This window comes from Alternaria rosae (genome assembly GCF_020736505.1).
Source record: "Alternaria rosae strain MPI-PUGE-AT-0040 chromosome Unknown BKA58scaffold_9, whole genome shotgun sequence".
NCBI lineage: Eukaryota > Fungi > Ascomycota > Dothideomycetes > Pleosporales > Pleosporaceae > Alternaria > Alternaria rosae.
In genome coordinates this window covers 346,429-369,624 of record NW_025763578.1, presented here as the reverse complement: position 1 = coordinate 369,624, position 23,196 = coordinate 346,429, and the positions used below count along the sequence as shown (strand labels likewise).

The window sequence follows — 23,196 nt, the reverse complement described above, 5'->3', positions numbered from 1 at the left end:
GCTTACATAGAAGAATGAAGTATACAAGATAGATTAGCGCCGCGAAATCCCCATGACCAGATGACCATGACGCAGAATACCGTAAGAGAAGTCAGTCAGGGAAAACGCATTCAAGCTCGAGGGCAGGAGCTACTTGACGGCCACAAGCGCCTAATCACATGACCGCACCTCTAGCGTGTTTCCTTAGCGCGACGCGCCCTCCCTGCGTCATCGCCATAAGGAATACGATCCGAATTCCGAACCTCAATTATTACATCGCGCAGACCTAAATCCACTCCTCCGAATACACAATGGCAGGCTTCACAAAACGCGGCGGCGCCCGAGGTGGCAGCACCTACAAAAAGCCCTTCACGAAGAAACGTTCCTCACCAGACGCCGACGATGACAGCGCGCCGCGCGCAAACAAGAAGACTAAGTCCGGAGACGACGACGACGACGAGTCACTACCGGTGGTACCCGAGCTCAAGACAGACGATAACGGCGATGCATATGTTGGTGTAAGTATGCGTGAAAGAGTGGACAGGGACCAATGAACAGAAGAGTGCTGACGAAAACGCCAGCTCAACGCCAGCGGCAAACGACGCGTTACAGTTAGCGATTTCAACAAGAGCACGCTTGTTAGTATACGGGAGTACTATATCACTGATGCTGGAGAGACGAGGCCGGGGAAGAAGGCATGTATTCACTCCATGTCTGCTGTATGCTTTTTGTAGAGGAGGGGTTACTAACGTGATGTTTTCATGCAGGGCATCTCGCTTACAATCGATCAATACAACGCTCTACTCGCTTCCGCACCACTTATCGAATCTGTGCTGGCGAAGAAGGATTTACAGGTCGTACGCCCGGATTATGAGGCTGATCTGAGTGCGAAGATTGAGGACACGAAGGAAGGAGACGAAGAAGAGGCAGAAGAGGACGAGGATGAGAGTGCGAAGAAGCCTGGGGACGAGGAAGATGACGATGAGTAATAACTGCACGCTTCAAGAGGTAATTGCTGGACACTTATCCAGATGTACAACAAGGCACACAATGGAGTTCCTGGCGATGGAGATAAACTTCGTCACGGCAGGCAAGGAATGAACAAGTAAAAGCGATCGTTTCATTACGCTCATAGAAGAGCTCGCGTATCGACTGAAGTTATAAACAAGAACAAGTATGTAAACAGCAATGTTACTCCACCGAATTAACCAAACAAACGCCAGACCCAGAGACCCAAATGCATGCATACATCCACCGATTCCTGTCCAAACACCCGATAACCAACGCCGAACGGACATCTCAAAGCTTGTCATACCAATCGTTCCTCGTGAACCTGCATTCCAACACCACCAATGCCATCGAAACTTCGTCATGCCGTGAAACGTACACATCAGCCATCAATCATGCATTGCGACTTGGACGAACACTTCATGGTCAAGCTCGACATATCAAGTGGCGATGCCAACTCTAGAACCCTCAAAGGGCGAGTCGAAGCTTCAAACCGCAGATTATGGAGCGAGACGCAGGAGAGTGTCCATATCAGCAGTCCTCAATAGATTCCGTACATGTGGATTTAGCCGACAGTGCTCGCCTCTTCCTCAGCCGCACGCCGGAAGTAATCGGCGTCCATTTCGGACTCGTTGAAGGCGGCAGTGGGAAGGTCAGTGCCTACACCGGAGTCGCTGGGTGGGGCATAGTTCTCCTTCATCTCTTCCTTCACGGCATCGACAGCACGGACGATTTCTGACTGTGTTGGCAGCTCGACGTCGTTCTCGGTAGTGGCTGTCGAGATCTCGGAGCCAGTGATGTCGGATGGGTTAATAGTGGCAGTGGGCTCGTCGTCTTCTTCGTCATCGGAGTATACAGAGCCTTCCTCGTCGATACGCTCTTCACCGGGAGCAGCGGAGCGAGTTGACTGAGCACCATATGAGGTGCGGCGGTCGATGTCGCTACCGGTCATGTATGAAGAACCGGAAGCGTATGTGTACTCGCTGCCTGTGCCGCCAAAGCTGGAGCGACCGTCATAGCCTGGCGTCTCACCCTCAGCGTAGTCGCGGCTGTCGAGGCTGTAGCGACGCTCAGTGCCGGTCTCGCTCTGTGCATCCTCCTCGATGATTTCGTGAGAAATCGGCGCCGTCTCGTGCTCATCTTCCTCAGGCAGAACATCATTCTCCTTGTTGGCAATGACGGCGCTAGGGCGACCGCCCCAAGAGCCCTTGCGAGAGTAGTTGCTGGTCTTGACAGAGTGGCTGCGCTTCAATCCGGCATTGCTGTCAGCCGAAGCTTTAGTTGTCGGGTAAGCCTGAGCTCCAGTAGGGGCGTTGCCGCTGATCTGACTAAGAGACAGGATGCGGCGTTGTGCTGGGTTCGCAGGTGCACCGTTGCGACGGATAGCAGGGCGGGGCTTGAGCGCGAGAGAAAGACCATTCGCTGCGGTGCTTGGGGGTGGCATGGCCCTGGTATCTTCATTGGCAGCGTCTGCGTTCATGCGCTTCTTGAATTTTGAAGCGTTCTTCGATCCGCCCTTGGTCATCATTAGAGCACGGGAGTGGTCCATGATGCCGTTCAGGATGCGACGCTCGAGTGCATCAGCCTTGGTGTCCATGAAGTGTAGCTCCTCTCGTCGAATGTCAAGCGCAGTGTGCAGAGACGAGACCTCACCAGTAAGGCGAACCTTCTGGTTGGCAAGGTTCTCGCGCTCCGCTTGCAGACTGGCGACAGCAGCAAGAAGCGAATCTTTCTCTTCCTTGAGCTCAGCCATAGTGCGATCCTTCTCTTCTTGCAGCTCGGCCATGACACGCTCCTTCTCTTCCTTGAGCTCTTGTACGACGCGCTCCTTCTCGGCCTTCATCTCCTGGATGTCCGCAAAGAGCTGTTCCTTCTGGGTAGCCTTCTCAGCTCGCAGGCTTTCCAGATCGACTTCCAGCTGCTCCTTCTGAGTTGTCCTGCGCTCAATGAGTAGAGCAAGCTCCTCGGCTTCGCGTTCCTTGGACTCGTTGCCATCGGTGATGAACTGCGTCTGCTTGGCGACGAACTCGCTCAGCTCTACAGCAGTCATCTTGACTTGAGCATGAATCTCGTCCAGCTTCTCCAAGTTACCCGCAGCTTTGCTGGCGTCATCAGCATGGCCAATGAGCTTGTCAAGCTTTTCGTGTACCGCGCCGTCATCGTAGCTGGGCGCCGGCTCGATCGCAAGCAGCTTGTCGAGCTTCTCTTGCACGGGTGCATCGTCGTACTTCTCGGGAAGCTCGATAGATGGCGTAGGGGCTGGGAGTAGTTTGGGCAGATTGGCAAAGTGCGTCTGCAACTCTTCCGAACGAGCCTTAGCTTCCTCGTTCCAAGCACGAACATTCTCGTCTGCCTCCTCCTTGGTCTTCTGTGCGTGCTCATAGTGAGCCTTGACAAGAGCTTCGATCTCGTGCAAGGCAACCATGAACTTGGGATGGTACTCCGTAATGTTATCCTGAAGGTTGGTAAAGATGTTCTCGACGTTTTTGATCTCGTCACGGGTGTGGGAATGCTCCGTCTTGTCGTCGAGCTTCTGTTCTTCAAACTTGGCGATGGTGTCGTTCTTCTGCTCTTCAAGCTTGGCGATAGTCTCAAGCTTCTGCTCCTCAAGCTTCTCCATCATCGCAAGCTTCTGCTCTTCGTACTTGGCGAGTGTCTCCTCTACCTTGCCAATCATAGAAGCAGAGTCGGTTGACCATTGGGTGGTGGTGCCTTCCATTCGGTCATTCATTCCAGCAATGGTGGCGCCAAGAGTGTCTATGGTCAGACGAAGCTCGTCAGCCGTTGCCCTGTTGCTTTCAAGGATCTTCTCTTGTTCCTCGGATTTCTCCTTCATGACCTTGGCAAGTTCGTCCGCCAAGAGTTGAGCATCATCGTACTTGGCCATGAGAGTGTTGAACTTGTCCTCTAGGCTTTCCGTGAAGCCCGCGATGATCGCGGCTTTGACTTCGTCATGCTTCTCTAGGTGAAGCGCAGACTTCTCCGCTTGGTCATTCTGGAGTCCCTCGATAGATCCGTGGGCCCGCTCGAACTCTCTGGTAAGAATCTCCATGAGTTCCTTGACGTCAGCGGTGACGTTGTTGGCACCGAGAGTCTCTTCCAACGTCTTGAATGAAGCCTGAAGACCCTCGATGGGACCGCCTTCGATGAGGGTTGTCTTGATCTCCTCCCGCATCTCGTCCAATGCAGTCTTGACGCCGGTGATGTCCTCCACGAGTTGGGCAGCTTCAGCGCGGCGTTCGTCAAAGTTGGTCGCGGTCTTCATGATGTCCTCCTCGTATGTATCCTTCATCTTGTCGTGACTGTCGCGGAAGTCGTGGATCAGACCTGTGAGCTGTTCTAAGTCGGCCTTGGATGGGAGTTCTTCAGGATCTGGGATCTTCATGTCGTCAATCTTGACCTTAAGATCATCCACAAGCAGAGTAACGGCGTCGATATCTGCCTTGGTCGCTTGTGGGTTGGCCTCGTCGTCAGCCTTAGCAGCCTTCATCTCGTCGAGGGCAACCTTGATATCGTCGGCGATGACCTGAATGACTGTCACGTCTGCTTTGGTGGCACCTTCCTCCTCGAACTTCTTAGCAAGTGCCTCCAAGGCCTCGGACGTTGTACGGACAACGATCTCGACATCTTCCAGATTCTCCTTGGTGATAGCGGTCGCTGGGTCTGGTAGAACGAGCTCTTCAATTTTGGCCTTGGTGTTCGCGAGAAGAGTCTCGATGGCGTCGGTGTCTTCCTTCCTGGCGATGCCTTCAAGTGTAGGCGCTGGTGTTTCGCGATCTTGCATGAGAAGAACGGCGGCTTGCACATCTTTCAGAAGCTCTTCGATAGCGACTAGATCCTCCTTCATGGCAGATCCAGCCACGGCGGCTACAGGTTCGGAGGTTGGCACCGGGTTCGCCCTGACGGCGTCCATAGCTTCGACCTTCTCCTGAATTTGAACAAGCATGTATTCCATGTTCGCTAAGTCGGCGGTTTGCGGAGAAAGTTTTGGCGATGGTGGTAGCTCCGCCTGTGTCGCTTCCTCCACGATTTCACGCGACATTGATTCTCCCGCAGCGTCGTTCGCGAGAGCGATCTCATTGCCGGCTGGAGGAAGAGGGACATACTCTTCAGCGTAAGATTCTTGCCTTACGCCCTTGAGCATGTCGATGTCGTCACGCAACGCGTTCAGGCCGTCCTTGAGCGTGTCCAGGATCTCGTATGATATGCTCATGTCGATGGGCTTCTCAGCGATCTTCGAGACATCCGCCCTGAGACCATCTAGACCCTCATTCATTGCATCCATGATCTCGCTGGTAGCGGACGTGTTGCGGTCGGGGGTGTCCAGCTTCTTGTCCAGATGCGACTGAAGGTCATCGAGACCCAGCTTGAGAGCTTCCAGGACTTCCTCAGTGTCGGCGCGGGCGTGTTGTCTGGTCACGTTGTCAGATTGACGAAGAAGTTCTAGCTCTCCACGGAAAGCCTCCAGAAGCTCCTCATTGACACCCGCAGACTTAAGGTTGGCCTTGATGTCGTCCAGCGCACCCTTTACGACCATCAGCATCTCGGCTTTGTCATTATCGCCAGACGGAACAAGTGCGTTGCCAAGTGACTCTTTCAGGGCCTCCAACTCGCCACGAATGAGCGCGATGTTGTCCTTTGACGTAGTCTCCTGGGATGTGTGCAAACCGTCAATGAGCTCACGAACAGCGTCGACGATGTCGTCCTTTTCGCCTGCGCCGCCGGACTTCATTAGTGAGCCACCCAATGTCTCGCGGAGATGCTCGAACTCTTCTTTCAGAGCAGCCAGCATGTCGTCGTTGGATGCAGTCGCAGCTGGCTTCTCGCCCATAAAAGCATGGAGTCCTTCAAAGCCTGCCTGAAGCTTCTCGAGAATATCGTTCTTGTTGCTGGACGTGTCACCAAGAAGAACTTCTTTGAGCTCATCGAACTCGTGCTTGATGGCTTCATTGATGTCGTCGTTCGAGTCAGTATCGTCTTCTGATCGAAGGGCAACCTGTGACTTCATCTCGTCGAAGCCGGCATTAAGAGCGGCGAGAATCTCTTCGTTGTTGTTGGAGGAAGGAGGGAACTGAGTAGTGAGCTTCTCATGGAGGTTCTCAAACTCAGACTTGAGGTATGAAACCATGTCGCCACGGCTCCAAGCCTGATCTCCACGCGGGCCTTCGGCGACGTAGCCCTGAACATCTTCGCGTAGCTTGTCGAGTTCCGCTTTGATGTGGTCAATCATCTCGCCGTCCTGAGTGATCTCTCGGGGCTGATTGACGGAGCCTTGAAGGTCGGCACGGAGACTGTCAAGCCCTTCGCGAAGGGCCTGAAGAACTTGCTCGGTGTCACGCCCGTTGGCAGCGGTGACACCTTCGAATTCAGTGTGAACCTCATCCAGCATCGCCTGTAGACGTTGCATGACAGCCTCGTTGTGAGGTTGTGAAGCGGTCTGGACAGCCTCAGAAATGGATTCCTGAGGAAGTTCGATTTCCATTCCTCCAGGTTGGTGTTCTGCGAGGGCCTGGCGAATCACCTCCTCGAGGACTTCCCGAGACAAAGCATCCGTCGACGGTTGCTGGGCTGCAAGAGCCGGCTTCAACTCTTCCAACGACTCGCGCACGGCCATCAGAACCTCCTCGCGGATCTCATGTACTTCGTTGACGGGTGGAGGCAGCTGGATCTGCTGTAGTGACTCCTGCAGCATAGTCTCAATCTCCTCCTTGGTGACGGCACCGGACCCGTTGAAGTCTTGGAGACCTTCACGTAGACACTGAAGAATCTCGTCACTGCCCAGTCCGACTTGCTGCACTTCGTGGCTCGGGTTCATCTCGACACCATCGAAGGCCTCTCGGACAGCGCTGATGATCGATTCCTTGTCTACTGCAGCAGCTTGAGGTGTTGGCTGATCGAGACCACGCTCTGCAAGCGCTTGCTTGACAACATCGTAGACCTCGTTGTTGTCGACAGTGGTGCGGGTGACGACGGATGACATCGACTGCCGCCTTCGCTCACGCATGACCTTGTCCATGTGATCCTTGAGGTTGGCAAGCCCCTCTTGAACAATGGCGTTGATGTCTTCGGTAGATGGGCTGGAGCCAGATCCGGCTTCAGCTTCCCTAGCTTGTTCTGCCTCCTCTACCTTGCGAGCAAGCTCCCGTCCCATTCCTAGAACCTCACCACGGAGGTCTTGGATAAGCGACTTGGTGGCCATCGTAACGCATCCGGACTCAGCGACACTGTCCTTGATCTTACGGAGGAACTTGAGCATCTCCTCGCTCACGAAGTCAGCAGCCTTTGGACTGGAGTAGGCCTTGCTGTCAGCCGATATCGTTCGAGTCAGGGCGCCGGATCCGGGAGATCCCTGGAACGAGGCCGAGCCAGCAGCTGCGGGATTGAAGAGACCGCCGGTCGAGCCTTGCTTGACAAACTCGGCCAACTCAGTAACCTTCTTGGCAGTCTCTCCTGTAGCCTTATCCACCAGCTTCTGCAGACTGGCAACCAGACGTTCTTGACCATCCTTGGTGACCATTTCGCGTATGATCTTCTCCAGCATTGCGACACTAGCGGCACCCTCGACAGAGTATGGGTTGGGGCTACCTATACGCTCATCTGTCCAGGGGCTGGTAGAAGTCATACGCGGGAATGTAAATTGCTTCGTCGGTGTCATGTGGGGATCTTGCAGGTTGAGACTGCTAGAGCGAGAAGTGTCTCCATTCATGGCAGCTGCCGCTTGAGCTTGCTGCTTCTGTGACATGGTAGACAGAAGATCCTTTAGAGACTTGCGGATGTCTTCGTCGCGGGTATTTGTGGCTTCCTTGAGGCTGATGAGATCCGTCGCATTGTCTTTGCTCCGCCGGCTCAACTGCGACATATCTTTTTGCAAGCTGGAGACAATGTTGTTGATGCTCATGAGCTGGCTGGAGATGTTATCGAAAGACTGTGGCGGTGATGGTCCATGCACGGGTGCTGAAGCTGGTGCTGCCGCCGGTGTAGCCGCTGGCGAAGAGTGTGCCGACCGGTTTGTAATATTCGATAATGGAGGGTCGAGCATGTGTTGGGGGATGGTCATGCTCTGCAACGCCATCATCGTGGCCGAAGGCGGTGTGTTCTCTCCCAGAATGGCCCTCTGGCTAGGCCGCAGAGCTGGTGTGTCTTTGATCTCGAATCGTGATGCTGGTGTAGGAGTGAGCTGTCGCATAGGGCTCACATCGGCATCCTTTCCAAAGTAATCCCTCTCGTAGTCCCTTGAGATGGGTCGGCCTCCCCTGCTCGATGGTCGCTCGCGTTCGGGTGACCGCTCCGGCGACCGGGTGTCGAGGAAGGGCCGCTCAGGTGAGCGGTTGTCAAGGTAGCTTCGTAGGTCACGAACGCTGCCCGGCTGTAATGACTGCATGCGCTTGTGCTGTGTGCCTTTTATCAGAGAGCGCTCGGAAGAGGGCAGCTTCTGTGGCATGGGGTTAGTAGTGTATGAGCTCGCAGGTAAACTCTCTCGCGCCTTCTCTTCCAGCGCCTTGGCCGCCTTCATAATGGCTGCGGATGTGTTGGGGCGTGTGGTGAGAGTGGGCGAGCCCGGGTTGAGAGGCAGTGGCGGAGGTGCGCGATCCGGGTCAGCACTATCCCACCTGAAGCGCAGTGTTAGTATATCGCGAAAGGCTACATGGCGGTGAGGAAGACGAACATGGGAATCATCCTGTCTGATGAGAACGAATGTGAGTGTCTGACGAGTTCCCGGTCGCGGGAGACCTCTCTGTCTGAAGAAGGCATTGTGATGTGTCGTCTGGTGTGTATTCAACTCAATATAGTGGTAGTGAGGCGGAGAGTGGGAGCGAGTATGATTGAGAGCGCGTGAGTTCAATTGGGGTATACAGCGGAGGGATTGATCGTGAAAAGCTATCAGCGATCCAGCGCAGGGTATATAATAGTTCGTGATATCGTGGAGGGTGGGAGTGTGGGAAAGTGGATTGCAGGTGCAGGGCGGGCGGTGTGTTGATCAATAGCTTGGGGTTTGTTTACGTGCACTGGCCAATAGGCGATGACGATGGAGGCGCGACTGCCAACTCAGCCGTCGCTGGGGCAGCAATGGCGCGAATGGATGTCCCCGGCTGTGATGATGCGCCAATGGCATGCATAGAGCGGGATAGATTGTGCAAGCCAATATTAGGGCGAACGGCGTCAGGAAATGTCGCGGTCCCTTGCTGTAGCGTGTTGTTGACCGAACTGCAGTTGCCATGTGCCCTGGACTAGTGTGGCGCTGGAGTGTGGCGTCGCCCCAATCGGAATTACGTACCGCCTAACCACCGACCGCCGCATCTCCAGGTGAGCTTGTGAGCTCAACATCACCAAACAGTCCATCTCCGCCACCCCATCGCCTGCTCCACTTCACGACTCGTGTACCCAAATCACCTTAAATCACAGCTTATACCCTCACAACCTGCCCACCCACCATGGCTGTCCCGGAAACGAGCTCGCGGATAGCGGAGGCGCAGAAGCTGGCCAAGTCGGATCCCTCCAAGGCCGAGCAGATCTTCAAAGACGTCCTGTCGCAAGACCCAGGCTCGAATGAGACGGCCATCAAGAACTATGAGAGCGCTCTAATCGGGCTCGGTGAGCTCTACCGCGACCAGAAGCGGGTGGACGCGCTGGCGGAGCTCGTGAAGCAGGCGCGGTCGATAATGTCGTCCTTTGCGAAGGCGAAGACATCCAAGCTGGGTAGGGAAACAAATCAGGACTTTGGTACAATGGTGCATAGCTGACCCTCACAGTCCGACAACTACTCGACCTATTTACCGCTATCCCCAACACCGCCGATATCCAGATCGATGTCACCAAGTCGTGCATAGAGTGGGCTGTATCAGAGCGGAGAGGTTTCCTTCGACAGAATCTAGAAACCCGACTCGTATCCCTGTACATGCAGAAGCAATCCTACTACGAAGCCCTCACACTCATCAACAGCCTACTGAAGGAGTTGAAGCGCTTGGACGACAAGTTGGTCTTGGTCGAGGTTCAGCTGCTCGAATCAAGGGTCTACCACGCATTGGGCAACATACCAAAGGGTCGCGCTGCCCTCACGTCCGCACGAACATCGGCTGCTTCGGTCTACACTCCGCCTCTACTGCAGGCTGGTCTCGATATGCAGAGTGGCATGCTGCACGCAGAGGACGGCGACTTCAACACCTCCTTCTCCTACTTCATCGAAGCCATGGAGGGATACCACTCACAGGACGAAGAGCAGAAGGCCACTTCGGCACTCCAGTACATGTTGCTCTGCAAGATCATGCTCAACCTCGGAGACGACGTCACCTCGCTCATGACCTCCAAGCACGCTGTCAAGTACGCAGGCAAGCGATTAGAAGCCATGAAGGCGGTAGCGAGAGCACACACCAACCGCAGTCTCGAAGAGTACGAAACCGCCCTGACCGACTACCGCCAGCAGCTAGGCAGCGACCGATTCATCACCTCCCACCTCCGACGCCTATACGACAACATGCTGGAGCAGAACCTGATCAAGGTCATCGAGCCTTTCAGCAGGGTAGAGATTGACCACGTCGCCAAGATGGTCGGTCTCGACACGATACAGGTTGAGCGCAAGCTCTCGCAGATGATTCTCGACAAGGTCATCATCGGAGTTCTGGATCAGGGTGCCGGTTGTCTCATCGTATACGACGAGTCGGAGCGAGACCAGGGCTACGACGCGGCATTGAGTACTCTCGAGAAGCTGAGCAACGTGGTTGATGTACTTTACACCAACCAAGCCTCTCTGTTGGAGTAAGATGTAGAAGTGGGAACTTTGACAGCTCCCGAAGCTATGTACAACAAAACCATAGATGGTTAGGTATGCCACACGTCCAATGCGACTAGCTAATAACGATGACATATGATATGGCAAACCTTCCGGGGCAATTGTGCGCGCAGAAGTGGTGTTAACCTCGGTCTGCCCAAGCACAGCAGCATAACAACGCGTAGCACTTGTATTTTCAACCGGCTATACATCGGCAAACCACCATGTCACCCTTGCTTCTTTTTCTCGAATAAATTGTTGTGTACTATCCGGCATGGGAATGGCAGCCTTACCGAGCCGACACTATACACATCCCCGTCTCATTCGCTAATCCTTGGCGATCTACACTCACCTCCATAGCAGCTCCACACAATAAATACATAGCATCCCCAGATAAATTGGCAGTCACAACCAGGAACCAGGATTTGATTTGGAATCACGGAGATAGGAGAGCGTAGGACGAAACATGCAGAATTCTTTGCTGGCAATGCGGATTCGAATCGTGTATAAAGCACCATGTCCATCGCACGAATCTTGAAAATCCAAGCAGGTCAATTCCATCACCCTTACTCCTTACTTCTCCCGTCCACACATCTTCATCATGTACTTCACCACCGCCGCAGCGACCACCCTCCTCACCCTCATCCCCACCGCCCTCTCCCACGGCCTCATCACCTCTCCTCCCTCACGCCCCACAGGCCCCGAACTAACCTCCCTCTGCGGCCCCGCCATAACCCGCACCATAAACGGCGACAACACCTCTCACGTCGAAGGCCTCCCCGAGCTCCTCCTGCCACCTTACTCTGCCTCTTCCTGCAACCTCTGGCTCTGCAAAGGCCTCCAATTCGCCGACAACCCGTCCAACAACACGCAGGTATGGAGCGCAGGCCAGGTCGTGCCCATGAAAGTCTGGATCCGTATTCCGCATGAGGGCTCGGCGAACGTGAGTATTGTGGATACGAAGAAGAATGAGGTTGTGGGCGAGATGTTGAAGGTGTGGGAGGAGGGATATGCACCGGGGAAGAGTGAGGCTGATGTGCCAGCGGGGCAGAAGGAGTTTAGTGTTAAGGTTCCCGAGGGGTTGGAGGAGAGGTGTGCTAGTGCTGGGGACTGTGTAAGTTTTTCACGGGTGTGGTGATCTAGGCGAGATGCTAACGGAGTGTAGGTTTTGCAGTGGTGGTGGTATGGTGTGGCGGTAAGTTGTTGGCTTTACGAAGTGCATGTGAGAAAAATACTGACTTCTTACCTCTACCTCTGTAGGCTAAGCAGACATACGAGTCTTGTGTTGACTTCAGGATTGCAAAGACGAGTGCGAAGAGGGATTCTTTCGGCCGCGCATTCAAGGGATGATGTTGAGGGCCTGTGCGCAGTGTCTTGTGGTTGAGGTTGTGTGAAGGTTTAGGAATTTAGATTTAGAAATTGACGATTTTTTCAATTGCGCGATAGACCGATTGACTGAAGAACCCACATGTTACCCCTCTACTTCTCAGCCCTCTTCTTCTTCGCAGACACGGTAACAATCGCAATGCCTAATAACATGCCGCAGATAAAGCACACCATGAATGTGGCTGCAACCATGGTACAACAGTACTTCTCACTCTCCCGCCTCCGTCTCGCTTCTGTCTGCACTTGGTTGTCGCATACCTCGCAATGTGTATGCGGCTCAGCATTCGGTCGAAGGAAATTGGTGATAGTCTGAGCCAAAGTCTCGGGGTTTGTTGTTGACAAAGAAGGGTTGCCGGAAGAGGATGTGTGGTTGTGGTCATGATTGTGGGGTTCAGCGCGCAGTTCAATGTCGTGATCGTCGGTTTGGGGTACGGTTGTGTACTGTGAGCCGGTGCATTAGCAAAATTGTAGGCTTGTAAGACGATGTGGTGGGACGGCTCACGGCTGATGCTGATCCAGAGGGCGCGTAGCGGTTCACAGGATGGTCATGGAATACTTCTTCATAGGCGGGTGCTGCTTCTTGTGGGGTTGTAGGGATGCCCATCTTCTTTCACGATTCCAACGATTCTTCCTATGTTGTGGTAGGTAAGTATTGCTCTGTGTGAGTAAGTAGTAAGTAATTCGTCGCAAGATCAACCGTGCGGCAGCACCGCTATTATGTCTATCAGCCAGCTACTGCCGCTTTGCCGGTCACTTACAAGCTGGCAATTCATTGCTGGATGGTGGATGCCTGATGAGATGATAGGATGCTACGAGGGGCTACGGAGGCTGTGCTATCAGCCGGAGACCAATGAGATCGGTGCATGTCAGTGGATTTGCGGGGCTGTGTCAGCTTGTAAGCCACCGCCATGCGGTTATCGCATACAGAGAGTTTACTGTTTCGGGTATGGTCGAAGATAAGCATCGTAATATTGTTGCTTGAGCAGGAATCTAGCCGATGGCGGCACAAACATGCAAATCTGCTCGACTGCATTCTTTGCTTAGCCATAGATTTGACTCTTTTCGGAAATACCCACGCAGATCATGAGATGATTGAAACTGCGATACTCCTTCAAAAGAGTTCATGTAACAGTGTGATGAGTGCTCTCACTGCGCAACCTTGATAACGATCTTACCCGAAAAGTTGCCCGACAGCTGCAGATCAAACGCCTTCTTCGCATCCTCGAACCCAAACGTCTTATCAAGCATGACATCGAACTTGACCTTCTTCTCCTCAATAAACACATTCATATCCTCGAAATCCTTCTTCGATCCTACAGCGATGCCCTTGAGCTTGGCACCCTTACCCATCAGGGCCATCAGCTGAGCTGGCTTCCAATCCGCCTCCCAGCCGGCGAGGAAGCCGACTAGCGAGACAGTGCCGCCGCGAGCGCATAGGTAAGAGATGTCATCGATGAGGGAGCCGACGCCAGTGTTGTTGACTACGAAGTCAACGCCGCGGTCTTTTGTAAGCTCCTTAATCTTGGCAGATTGGTCGTCGGTCTTGTAATTTAGACCGCGGACCTTGTCGCTGATCCGATCCTGGATCGCTTTGATCTTTTCGTTCGAGGATGAAGTTATAATTGGAGTGATGCCGCCGGCGAGACAAAGCAGTAAGGAGAACATGGAAACGCCGCCGGTGCCTGGGAGGTATGAGTAAGAGAGTGGGGAATCAGAGATTTTGCCTCACCTTGTAGTAGAGCACTAGAGTGCTCCTGTACCGTCTCCAACGAATCCAGGGCATTCCAAGCAGTGACACCTGCGCACGGTAACATTGCGCCCTATTCGCCTATTAGCCCAACGCATTTGCAAATATTTTCTGAACAGCTCACCTCCTCCCACGACAAATGCTTCGGCAAGTGCACCAAGTGCTTCTCCTGGTAAACAGCATACTCCCTCAGTACACCCGCACCATTTGCACCGATAGCCACAGAAATGCTGTCATCTGTGGGATGAAAGTCACCTTGATTGCAGATTGGAGCAACAATGTCTCCCAGTCGGAAATTTTTGACTGCAGACCCCAACCCAACGACCTCGGCGGAGGCATCAGAGCATGGAATGCCTTGTTCTGTGACAGCAGGCGGGTACTCAGCTACCAGCATAGCGACGTCACGGTAGTTGAGCGATACAGCGTGGATCTTGATGACCACATCGTTGGGACCGAGGTCTTTTTCTTGCGGTAGATTTTCTTGGGCTTGCTCAAGGGTAAGAGGGTTTTGACGAGAAGCTTTCTCTTGACCCGCGCTGCGACGGTAGGCCGTGTAAGTAGATGGGTAGGTCATGGTGAGAGTGTATGAGAGAAGATGTGTTTCAAACGATCGCGCGAATGTGCCTGATGATTTGGAACTCGACGTCGCACGGTTTAAGGGTCGAAAGATAAAGAAGGTTGCGCCTCTTCTTCCAAGTAGTGCATAGTTGCTGATCAATCACTGTGGGCTGCTCGATTCGTCCGATGGAGTTCTGATGTTCGTCATTTCTGCAGGGCGTCGCTAGGTGCGATGGACAGTGGAACTTCGCGAGACTGAAGGATCGCTATCATCAAGCGTGACAGCGCTCGACCATAGAGACTGCGAACTCAGCCTCCTAAATCCGCAAATACTGCATCAGGCCTTTTGGTGTACAATGCGACATCCACGAGCTACAACAGCATCATGTTGTGGCCATGCAGGTCTAGCTTTGGTTCCAGGCGGGGCCGACGGAGTGTGACTTCACTCCGCTTCCGATCTTTTTAGTCAGCCTCAATATCCTTTCATTCACGAAGACCCGTCTATGCCCTCCAAATTCGACATCGCATACCATCAACGATTATTCTTGGGAAGATGGCGCAAGTGCTAGATCCTATGCTCCTCGAGATCTGCGACCCAGCGCGTCTCTTTGTCGAAGCTGCGTCGTTCCTCACCCTCCAGGTCACCTAGCCCGACTTCTCGCAAGTCTTTGAGTATTTTGACAGCCTTACTGAAACTTCCATTCGACGCATAGCCCTCATCAGTCAAGACACCTTGTAGCTCTTTCCAGAGTTCCTGACTCCTGTTGAAAGACCCCGCCTCTTCGTCGTGTTGCCGTATCTCCTCTACTGAGAAATGGTACGGACATGGTTCGTTAGTACCAAAGTGACCCCACTCACTGCGACAATGGTCAGCCAAGGAACTTGATGGCAAAGAGATCAACAGACCTCTCAACGTGGATCAAACATTCTTCAAAGGGAAAGAGACAGTTGTCCCAGGTAGAGCCAACAAAAGCCTCTAATTGCTTGAGAGTCTGACCATGGGGATGATGCATAACCTTGTACATCAGAGGGTTCTTCTCCACCGTGGATGTTTCATACGTGTGAATTAAGATAGACTGAGACACTTGGTATCTGAGCTTATCTTTTGTAGCATCGTCGAGTCCTTTAAAGTTTTCAGGGAGCTTCATCAACATGTCAATCCCATAGTCTAGAAGCAATAGGGGATTGGCACCGATGAACACCGGGGCAGCCCAGGCTCCCTGCCAGTCAATGATGCATGATATTCGGGCTTGGTCGTCGATATAGACGTTACCAGCATGGAAGTCTGGGTGCCAAAGTCTGGGAGAGGCGAGCTCTGGGTCCTTGGGAGTGATATACGGAATTGCAGCTAAGAATTTCTCTAACAGGGCTGTGTGAGCCTCTGGAGACTTCTGCTGTGGACTCGTGTACTGCCATGGAGTTTCCCTCGGCTCCTGTGGGTTCGCATGGGCATTGATCCATTCGATCTCACGGCGAGCGACAGATTTTAGGTATTCTGCAGAAGATGTCCCTACAATTATGGTAAATCTAGATTCAAGTTTCACAGGCATTCAGAAACTTACAGGGACCGTGACATTGCCTTTCACTGCGTTGCTTCCCCCAGAACTCCCTTCGAGTGATGGGTCCAATGCAATAAGTTGATTCGATGTGGCCGACGACATCTTGCGGACCACTTGTAACGATAGCCGGCTCGCATCCTGCGATACCACTATCTTTAAAATACAATGATCCCAATCTGACAGTGTGTGTAAGTTGGACTGGCCACAAATTCTCTGTTGGAGCAAGCTGGATCATACTTTTCAAAGGAGACTGAAAGTAGTTTCCTTTCAACGTCTACAAATTCATGAATAATGTCACACTTCCTCCGCAGTGGAAGATCCTGCCAAACTTCGTGGAGTTGGGAGCCACTCGCTTCTTCCATGATGATGTATTCTGCTTGGACAGGATTTTGGTCGGTAGCACTCCAAGCGAGAACTCGTGGGACGGGTAAGTTCAAAATGGTCCGGGCAAACTCCATAGTTGCCACTTCCGATGCCGTGGTCAGGACTCGTGGGCCAGCATTAGGGTGTGGGACCTTTGCGATGATATTTTGGCCATCTTCCATCTCAAGGCGATATGCCTTGTTGTAGTTGCCTTCGCCAATCTTTTTGAAAGATGTACACTTGTTTGCACCGACGGCTTGGCAAGCCGCTTGCTGAAGACTGGACACATCAAAACGTCGGTATCGGGCTTCCAGTTGCTCACCCTCACTCCATAGCCATCGTCCGCTCGTGTAGCAGAACAAGGAATTCGTGTTAATTTGACGATGTGAGGGCATTGCGCGGCTACCCTCCAAAGTGTGTAGTAAGCGAAGGTAGTGCCGCTTTGCGATATTTGACCAGCTTCGACCAAGCGCCATTGCTAAAAACTTGCAAGGAGGCTGTGATATGAATAGTGAGACTAAGTTGATGATGAGACTATGAGACGCGCCGCCAAGCCGGCAGCCTTTGTGGGCTTCTGAAGTAAGATACTGCTGGCTCTGAGCCTACTTTTTCCGCGAGCGTTGTTTCTCGCCGCGATGGACGAGCGTGGAGACGGGAATATTGCTGTATTCTAATCAAGTGGCGTATGTATCAGGCGCGTACGTATCAGGCACGCATGCAAGTAGAGCCTGCATCAGCGCTCGGCTGGCTGGTTCCATATTGACTGGCGTGGTGGGAGGGTGAGCTCGGGCAAGAAGCCAGCAATTGCCGCAGCGCGTGTTCGGAGAAGCTTCGGGACGCATGCGCCACAGCTTGAGCTTTCTCGACGACTTAACCGAACACCCTGCAGCCTACATTAACGTTAGGTCTCCTACTTTGCATGCTTTCAAGTTAATGTAGTCTCTAAGATCTCTTCCTGGCATGCGGGGGCTTGCCTGCCTCTGCAAATAATTCTGGAAATTGTGTTGGTGGAGGCTGCACGTCTCCAGAACTCGGAAATTTCTTTTTAGACTATTTAATCTATAATTTGAGACCTCTGAAATAATGATAATAATAGTTGTCAGCGGAAGAGCAAGGGTGCATCGTCGCTGTTGCTTCCAGTGCTAAAGACGGAATGCCAGAAAACACAGCTAAGATTGCTATAATTCTAGTATTACTAAAGTAATTGAGAGTTTGGCACAACATAACCTAAGAATTAATACCAAAGTAGATATTACGTTGTTCTGAAAGAGCTTAAAGACACAAGACGATTATGTGATAGTTGATCCCAGCGATACAACTAATCACTCTATGTCCTTGTGCTACTTACTTCGAAGTACGCCGCCGCCGTTATGACTTTTTAAACTAAATGTTAGTATGGACGATCAAGATACAAAACCTCAACCGTAACACCGCGCCGGAAAGAAAGCATTCACCGAAGAAACCAAATCGCCCACTCATCAAATCATCTCATCGCAAACACCATACTCAGCCACGACAGGCTTACGAACCTCCCCACCAGCCGCCGCCCCCATCCCAAACACACAACTCTCCTCACCCAGAATCTCGGACAGCTCGATATCTCCCTCTGCCAAACCCTGAACCGCGCGAACAAAGTCTTTCTCGACAAAGTTCTGGAAGCGGTCGCGATCAGCGTCTACACCAGGACGGTGGAAGAAGAACTTGACCGCGGTGCCAAAGCCAAACCACTGATAGACCATGAACAACATGGCCTCTTCTAGTTTACGATCCTCGTAGATGTCCTGGAGACATGGGCGGAGGAGCGAGCGGATACAGAGATGAATTTCTTGGAGTGGGTTTTGGCCTTGGTTCTGGAAGTTGATGAGGATGTCGTGGAGGGGCGAGGGAGGGAGGTCTTCGAGCGAGAGGTAGATACGAACTATGTGGATATCGCCGTCTAGGATGTGGGTGGGGTCTTGTATCTTCTTGGTCGTCTGCTTGCCAGTCGCGTCGGTGGAGACGGAGGCGAAGACGAGGCCGGTGGGCGGAGATACGGCGGGGAGCTTTTGGACTATTGGGGCGGCGGTGGGACTGGGGAGTTTCACGCCTAGCGATAAAGAACTTGAACCGAATACAGGTGAAATCGGGGATTTGTTCGAAGAGGCAGGCGCAGGAGGACCCATGCAACCCTGCAAGGTAGGGCCGAAGCCCCAGGTCGGGGAGGTGCTTGTGTTAGTAGTAGTGGAAGCGCCAAAGCCGAAGCGCGGCGGAGTAAGAAAGGAAGGCATTCTGTTGATTAGTAGAATAGATGGTCCTGTAGTTGAGGGCGTTGCAAGTGTTGCGATTGCTGTCGTTGAACTGTTTTTCGCAGGGTGTGGGGGAGCACACAATTTTATACTCGCAGGACGGGAACGCGCACATACATTTTGCGTTTGCAAAAAGTGATGAAATGGTGAGAGTGAGTCCAAAGAGCGAGATCGGCGCTGTGGTAAAAGGTCCATGCTAGCGATGATCGCGACCAAAGTATCGCCGCAGGTGAGCGAATCATCAGTCTTACCTTGCGAAGATGGATTAGGCTGCACACTCGACCTGATGGATCAACGGGAATACACGATGTAGTGATAGAAGATGATCTCTGTACTTGGTTCGTATAAAAAGAGGGTATGTACAGAAAGAAAGGTAGTGAAATGAGTGTAAGTCCCAGCAAATCCCAGGGCATTCCAAGCACCCACGTGCTCTTAAAGGTCCCAAATCCCACATTCCCACCTATCCCATCGAATCCAATCAACAGGCAGCGATATCAGCAGGTGTGTAGATACAAGCCGAGCTAGGTCCCTCGCTGATCTGCTTAGGCTCAGCACCAGTATCGTTACCCTCGAACTCCTCGCAAATGGCCTTTGTGTTCGTGATGCAGGAGTTGGTAATAGTAGCAGTATCGCCGTAGTTGGAGTTGATACCAACGAAAGTTGCTTTTCCACCTGTAGCCTTGACTTTGTCGATCTTGACGTGGCGTTCACCCATCTTGTCGCAGTTTCCACATGATCGGTAGAGCTTGCCGAAGTCCGAGACTGTGAAGCCAGAGATTGAAATAGTACCCACGCCGTTGTGTTGAATGACTTTGTCGGATGCGCCCATGGCTCCGCCGCCGGTGACTGTGCCATCGCCGTCCTTCTTGAAGGTGAGAGCGTCTTCACAAACGTCCTCCCACCAGACGTTCTCGATGGTGCAGGCGCCTTGGCAGTGTACTCCTTCGATCTGATCGGCTCCGATGATGACGTTCCGGAGAGTGCCTCCGTTTGCAATAGAGAAGACGGCGTCGCTGTCTCCTCCTTCTGCTTGACCCGTGCAGGATACGCCACGGCCGAAACGTTTCATGCCGCCATCAAATTCGCCGGTAACCATCATGGTTTTGGAGAGGGTAGTCTCGCCAGCTGCTGCGGGCATGGTCCCGCTTGCTGCACTACCACCCGAGCTGGGCATAGTGGAGTTGCCTGATCCAGAGCCTGATCCAGTTTGACTTCCCGAGCCGGAGGAAGATCCTCCACCCGAGGACGAACCTCCGCCTGAGGACGAGTCGCTTCCTGAGGAAGATTCGCCGCCCGAAGATGACTCTCCACCTGCGGATGATCCGCTGCCCTTGCCACTGCCCTTGCTGCTGTCGCTGCTGGAGCCCGAACCTGATCCCGAACTTGAACCACCATCTCCGCCAGAGCTTGAGCCAGAGTCGCCAGCCGCATCCTCGGTGCTGTCTCCAGTACTTTCACTTGCGTCACCGGAAGACTTGTCTTTGTCGCTGGAAGAATCTTCGCTGCTGTCAGAGGTGCCAGAAGAGCCTTTTGATTTGTCTTTCTTGTCGTCCTTCGCGTCGGAGGTATCGTCCTTAGAGTCAGATGAGTCCTCGGCCCTGGCTTTCCAAACCCAATTGAAAGATTGACGCTTTGTAACAACAGGCTCAGACTCCACAGATCTACGCTCATAGTCGCTACCAGGGGTATACGTAGGAACACCCGTCATCTGAGGGTCGGATGGCTGACCGCCGAAGCCCGGGAAGCCGCCAGTGGGAGCAGCGCCACCGCCAGGGAAGTATCCAGGGTCGCCGCCATTGCGTTGGCCACCTCGTCCTGGACCACCACCCATCCCCATACCAGAGCCGATGGAATCAGAGCCAGGGCCGGTGGACTCGGTGCCGTTGCGTTGTCCCCCGCCGTGTTTGCCGCGGTGGCCACCACGATGGCCATGGGCGCGTGTAGGAGCAGGACCTCGAGCCGTAAGTTCCGTCGGTTTAGCTGGAGCAGGAGCAGGTGCCGCGGAGACGGAAGCGATCAGAGCCGCAGCCGCGAAAGTAGTCAGAGAGAAACGCATGATTTTTCTTTCGGGTTTCCAGAAAACTTGAAGTGAAAGTAAGGGAATGAAGGTATTGCACAGCAAAGATGACACAGTCAAGAAAAGAAGGGTGACCGGCACTGAGCTGGAGAAGAGAACGTGGAAAAGGGAAGGTGATGGAAGCAAGGAAGAGATCGTTGGTCCTGATGAGGATGAGGATTTTGCATTGCGCGAGCTGCAGACGCCTTTATAGCCATGGTGTCCGGAGAGCCTGCTGTTATCTTACTCATCTGTCGTGTCGGTGGTATACGACGACTTCCCACACCACCTGAACTCCAAACCTCCAAGCGCATGATGCACATCGCCGGTTGAACCACGGGTGCGATGCCTTCAATGCGTTGACTGAGTAGGCCCGAACACACGTGCAGCCGTGAGTCTAGGAAACGTGCAAACAGGACCTGGCATCCTGGGATGAAGGTCGTGTTTGGTTTGCGCGTCCCGTTGACGAAACCGATCGTCCGACAGCTGACAATCTATGAGAGGGATGTGTCAGGTTTCATGTCGAGGATGTCGGTCTTGGCGGCAGTGACAGCTATGTAGGGTGAAGCTGCTAGTGAAGATCCAGAAACGTCCCGTTTGTCAATTGGTAGTCTAGAAGTTCCAGAAGTTTAGCAGTTTCATGTCGCGCGTTTCACTTGCTCAGCGGAACGAATGCAGGTTGGATGAACTGACCACCATGAAGGCATTATTCGCTATCTCAACACATTACAGAGTAATGCAATGAGTGAAATTAGCTGTGTCTGCGTCGCCTACAACTTCGCTGCTACCTAGGTGTCCGACCTTGTCCTTATGAGAATCCTGCTTTCCTGAACCGACCCTTGCGAATATTCTCCAATCTAAAGAGCTGAGTGGACGGTATATGCGAAGTGGTGCGGGTTGACCGGTACTATCCACTACCGAGGCCAAGTTGTCTCTCATGTACTCACGAAGTTCGTCTCTAAGACGCGAGGGTACAAGCGGTGAGTGGTATATTGTGCTCAGGCCCTGAACCTGCATGCGCGGAATATGTCCAGTAAGTCGGTTAGCGCTGTGGATGTGTGGATTGCATGTTTCGATCTGCAAGATCCGCATTAGTCTTGAAGATGGATCGTTTGAAACTCCATAACGTTCCCACAAGTCGATCAACTGGAATGGCTCGACAGCATAACCGGTAGCAAATCGGAGCTTGAGCGCAAGGTCAACATCCATAGCGTGTTCACCGGCGTTACCGGTCCCGATCATGGTTTCTGGGGTAGCGTCACCCCCAAGGACTTTCAGGAGGCGGTTCATCCATTCATTCACGACACGCGAGGAACGTCCAAACTCTTCAAATACTAGCTCACCGTTCCTGACTTTTGGCTTCGACTTCCACTTGATCCGCACCGTCGCATGCTCATCTTGTCCGGTGATTTTGTTGTGATACAATGCGTAATGTAATCCAGCGGCGTATACTTTGCAGTACTCTAGGACAGATCCAGGTATTCGGTTGTCAGCGTCAATAAAGCCAACGAACTTGCGCTCAACAAGCTTTGCGATGATCACACCAAGTATTATAGCCTCACCTTTTCCGTTGTTCAGGCGCGGAAAATGTTCTTCTCCCTCAGGTATACCTATTCCTGGGGTTTGCAATAGCTCTGGCATACCGGCTTCCTGGAAGGCGCGAGCGAAGGTTGCCTCACCTTGATGATGTACGACAACTGGCCGAGACGCTATCTTTCCGAATTTGACCAACGACTCGCACTCCGTTTTGTAGTTTGTTTGGTTGCTATTCGAGATGAAGATGACACAACAGCTATGTGGAATACCACGAAGAAGACCTTCGAGAACTGTGATGTCTTCATCCATGCAGGGAACTACGATGGCGAGGTCGCGTTCGACGCTTTTGATTGAATCTGGGGAGATGGCAATGTTCTCCTGATCAGCAGGTGGGTTATCCGTGCCATCTCCTGAAGTATCTTGACCGCCCGCATCCATTTCGGAGACAGAAGACATCTCGTGTAGCTGCACATTCCCGACCCGGGTGATTCCCGGGCGGATGCTCAATCTCATGATGAAGATGAGTTGATTATCGAAATAGACTCAGTCTTGCAGCGGATTTAGAGACGGAGTAAGGGCGTATGAAGGATAAGAATATATGTTCTCACCAGACTCATAGGTCTTACAGAGAGACTTTTGCGTTCTTTGTTCAATGCTGCTCTTGACTAAAATATTAGCCGACAGTGATACGACATTTGACTCTGTGTGATCCAAGAGCAATTCACAGCTGTCACTACGATCACTCATGCGGAGCTCATTTCTCTGTGAAACCTAAGGGAGGCTAAAATTTGATAGCCGATGTCGGGGTGTGTCAATGTTGTTAGACACGCCGCAGTAAATGTGTGTCCAGAATAAGGGTGCTGTGTGCCAGGAACTCTGTGGTAACTCGACGATCGAGTATATCGAGTACTGACGGTGGCGGTGCTTGTGTGATGATAACGCGTTATTGACTG

At 52.8% G+C, this 23,196-nt stretch overlaps 11 protein-coding genes across 11 annotated transcripts; 3 read left to right on the top strand and 8 right to left on the bottom strand.

Annotated features, from left to right (window-relative positions):
* The first annotated feature begins 226 nt into the window (after nucleotides 1-226).
* Nucleotides 227-1,086, top strand: BKA58DRAFT_366597 (transcriptional Coactivator p15-domain-containing protein). The gene is made up of 3 exons (XM_046168893.1): nucleotides 227-497; nucleotides 561-674; nucleotides 747-1,086. Exons 1-3 carry the CDS (start codon nucleotides 291-293, stop codon nucleotides 966-968), a joined length of 543 nt encoding a protein of 180 aa, XP_046021784.1. The 5' UTR covers nucleotides 227-290; the 3' UTR covers nucleotides 969-1,086.
* On the bottom strand, nucleotides 923-1,461 carry BKA58DRAFT_233960 (uncharacterized protein). Its single transcript, XM_046166545.1, has one exon. It carries the CDS (start codon nucleotides 1,368-1,370, stop codon nucleotides 981-983), a length of 390 nt encoding a protein of 129 aa, XP_046021783.1. The 5' UTR covers nucleotides 1,371-1,461; the 3' UTR covers nucleotides 923-980.
* On the bottom strand, nucleotides 1,090-8,919 carry BKA58DRAFT_431447 (uncharacterized protein). Its single transcript, XM_046173094.1, has 2 exons — nucleotides 8,654-8,919; nucleotides 1,090-8,597 (listed from the first exon to the last, which is right to left on the bottom strand). Exons 1-2 carry the CDS (start codon nucleotides 8,737-8,739, stop codon nucleotides 1,553-1,555), a joined length of 7,131 nt encoding a protein of 2,376 aa, XP_046021782.1. The 5' UTR covers nucleotides 8,740-8,919; the 3' UTR covers nucleotides 1,090-1,552.
* Nucleotides 8,920-9,319: 400 nt separating this feature from the next.
* Nucleotides 9,320-11,049, top strand: BKA58DRAFT_233866 (PCI domain-containing protein). Its single transcript, XM_046166542.1, has 2 exons — nucleotides 9,320-9,684; nucleotides 9,738-11,049. The coding sequence occupies exons 1-2, from the start codon at nucleotides 9,420-9,422 to the stop codon at nucleotides 10,742-10,744; spliced, it is 1,272 nt and encodes a 423-aa protein (XP_046021781.1). The 5' UTR covers nucleotides 9,320-9,419; the 3' UTR covers nucleotides 10,745-11,049.
* Nucleotides 11,050-12,193, top strand: BKA58DRAFT_233876 (uncharacterized protein). Its single transcript, XM_046166543.1, has 3 exons — nucleotides 11,050-11,867; nucleotides 11,919-11,948; nucleotides 12,014-12,193. The coding sequence occupies exons 1-3, from the start codon at nucleotides 11,355-11,357 to the stop codon at nucleotides 12,101-12,103; spliced, it is 633 nt and encodes a 210-aa protein (XP_046021780.1). The 5' UTR covers nucleotides 11,050-11,354; the 3' UTR covers nucleotides 12,104-12,193.
* On the bottom strand, nucleotides 12,149-13,138 carry BKA58DRAFT_390908 (uncharacterized protein). Its single transcript, XM_046170866.1, has 2 exons — nucleotides 12,642-13,138; nucleotides 12,149-12,580 (listed from the first exon to the last, which is right to left on the bottom strand). Exons 1-2 carry the CDS (start codon nucleotides 12,741-12,743, stop codon nucleotides 12,233-12,235), a joined length of 450 nt encoding a protein of 149 aa, XP_046021779.1. The 5' UTR covers nucleotides 12,744-13,138; the 3' UTR covers nucleotides 12,149-12,232.
* On the bottom strand, nucleotides 13,061-14,734 carry BKA58DRAFT_233810 (uncharacterized protein). Its single transcript, XM_046166540.1, has 3 exons — nucleotides 14,011-14,734; nucleotides 13,869-13,959; nucleotides 13,061-13,821 (listed from the first exon to the last, which is right to left on the bottom strand). The coding sequence occupies exons 1-3, from the start codon at nucleotides 14,458-14,460 to the stop codon at nucleotides 13,286-13,288; spliced, it is 1,077 nt and encodes a 358-aa protein (XP_046021778.1). The 5' UTR covers nucleotides 14,461-14,734; the 3' UTR covers nucleotides 13,061-13,285.
* Nucleotides 14,618-16,941, bottom strand: BKA58DRAFT_233884 (kinase-like domain-containing protein). The gene is made up of 4 exons (XM_046166544.1): nucleotides 16,241-16,941; nucleotides 16,007-16,179; nucleotides 15,351-15,954; nucleotides 14,618-15,301 (listed from the first exon to the last, which is right to left on the bottom strand). The coding sequence occupies exons 1-4, from the start codon at nucleotides 16,840-16,842 to the stop codon at nucleotides 15,010-15,012; spliced, it is 1,671 nt and encodes a 556-aa protein (XP_046021777.1). The 5' UTR covers nucleotides 16,843-16,941; the 3' UTR covers nucleotides 14,618-15,009.
* A 1,035-nt stretch (nucleotides 16,942-17,976) lies between these two features.
* Nucleotides 17,977-18,606, bottom strand: BKA58DRAFT_285455 (uncharacterized protein; the record flags this gene model as incomplete). The annotated part of the gene is made up of 2 exons (XM_046166847.1): nucleotides 17,977-18,416; nucleotides 18,474-18,606. Coding segments are annotated over 2 exons (573 nt in total), but the record flags the coding sequence as incomplete, so codon positions are not given.
* A 358-nt stretch (nucleotides 18,607-18,964) lies between these two features.
* Nucleotides 18,965-20,890, bottom strand: BKA58DRAFT_390903 (pectate lyase-domain-containing protein). Its single transcript, XM_046170865.1, has one exon. The coding sequence runs from the start codon at nucleotides 20,705-20,707 to the stop codon at nucleotides 19,130-19,132; it is 1,578 nt and encodes a 525-aa protein (XP_046021775.1). The 5' UTR covers nucleotides 20,708-20,890; the 3' UTR covers nucleotides 18,965-19,129.
* A 326-nt stretch (nucleotides 20,891-21,216) lies between these two features.
* On the bottom strand, nucleotides 21,217-22,756 carry BKA58DRAFT_423335 (mannosyl-3-phosphoglycerate synthase; the record flags this gene model as incomplete). Its single annotated transcript, XM_046172861.1, has 2 exons — nucleotides 21,217-21,319; nucleotides 21,401-22,756. The coding sequence occupies one exon, from the start codon at nucleotides 22,754-22,756 to the stop codon at nucleotides 21,434-21,436; it is 1,323 nt and encodes a 440-aa protein (XP_046021774.1). The 3' UTR covers nucleotides 21,217-21,319; nucleotides 21,401-21,433.
* Between the last annotated feature and the right edge of the window lie 440 nt (nucleotides 22,757-23,196).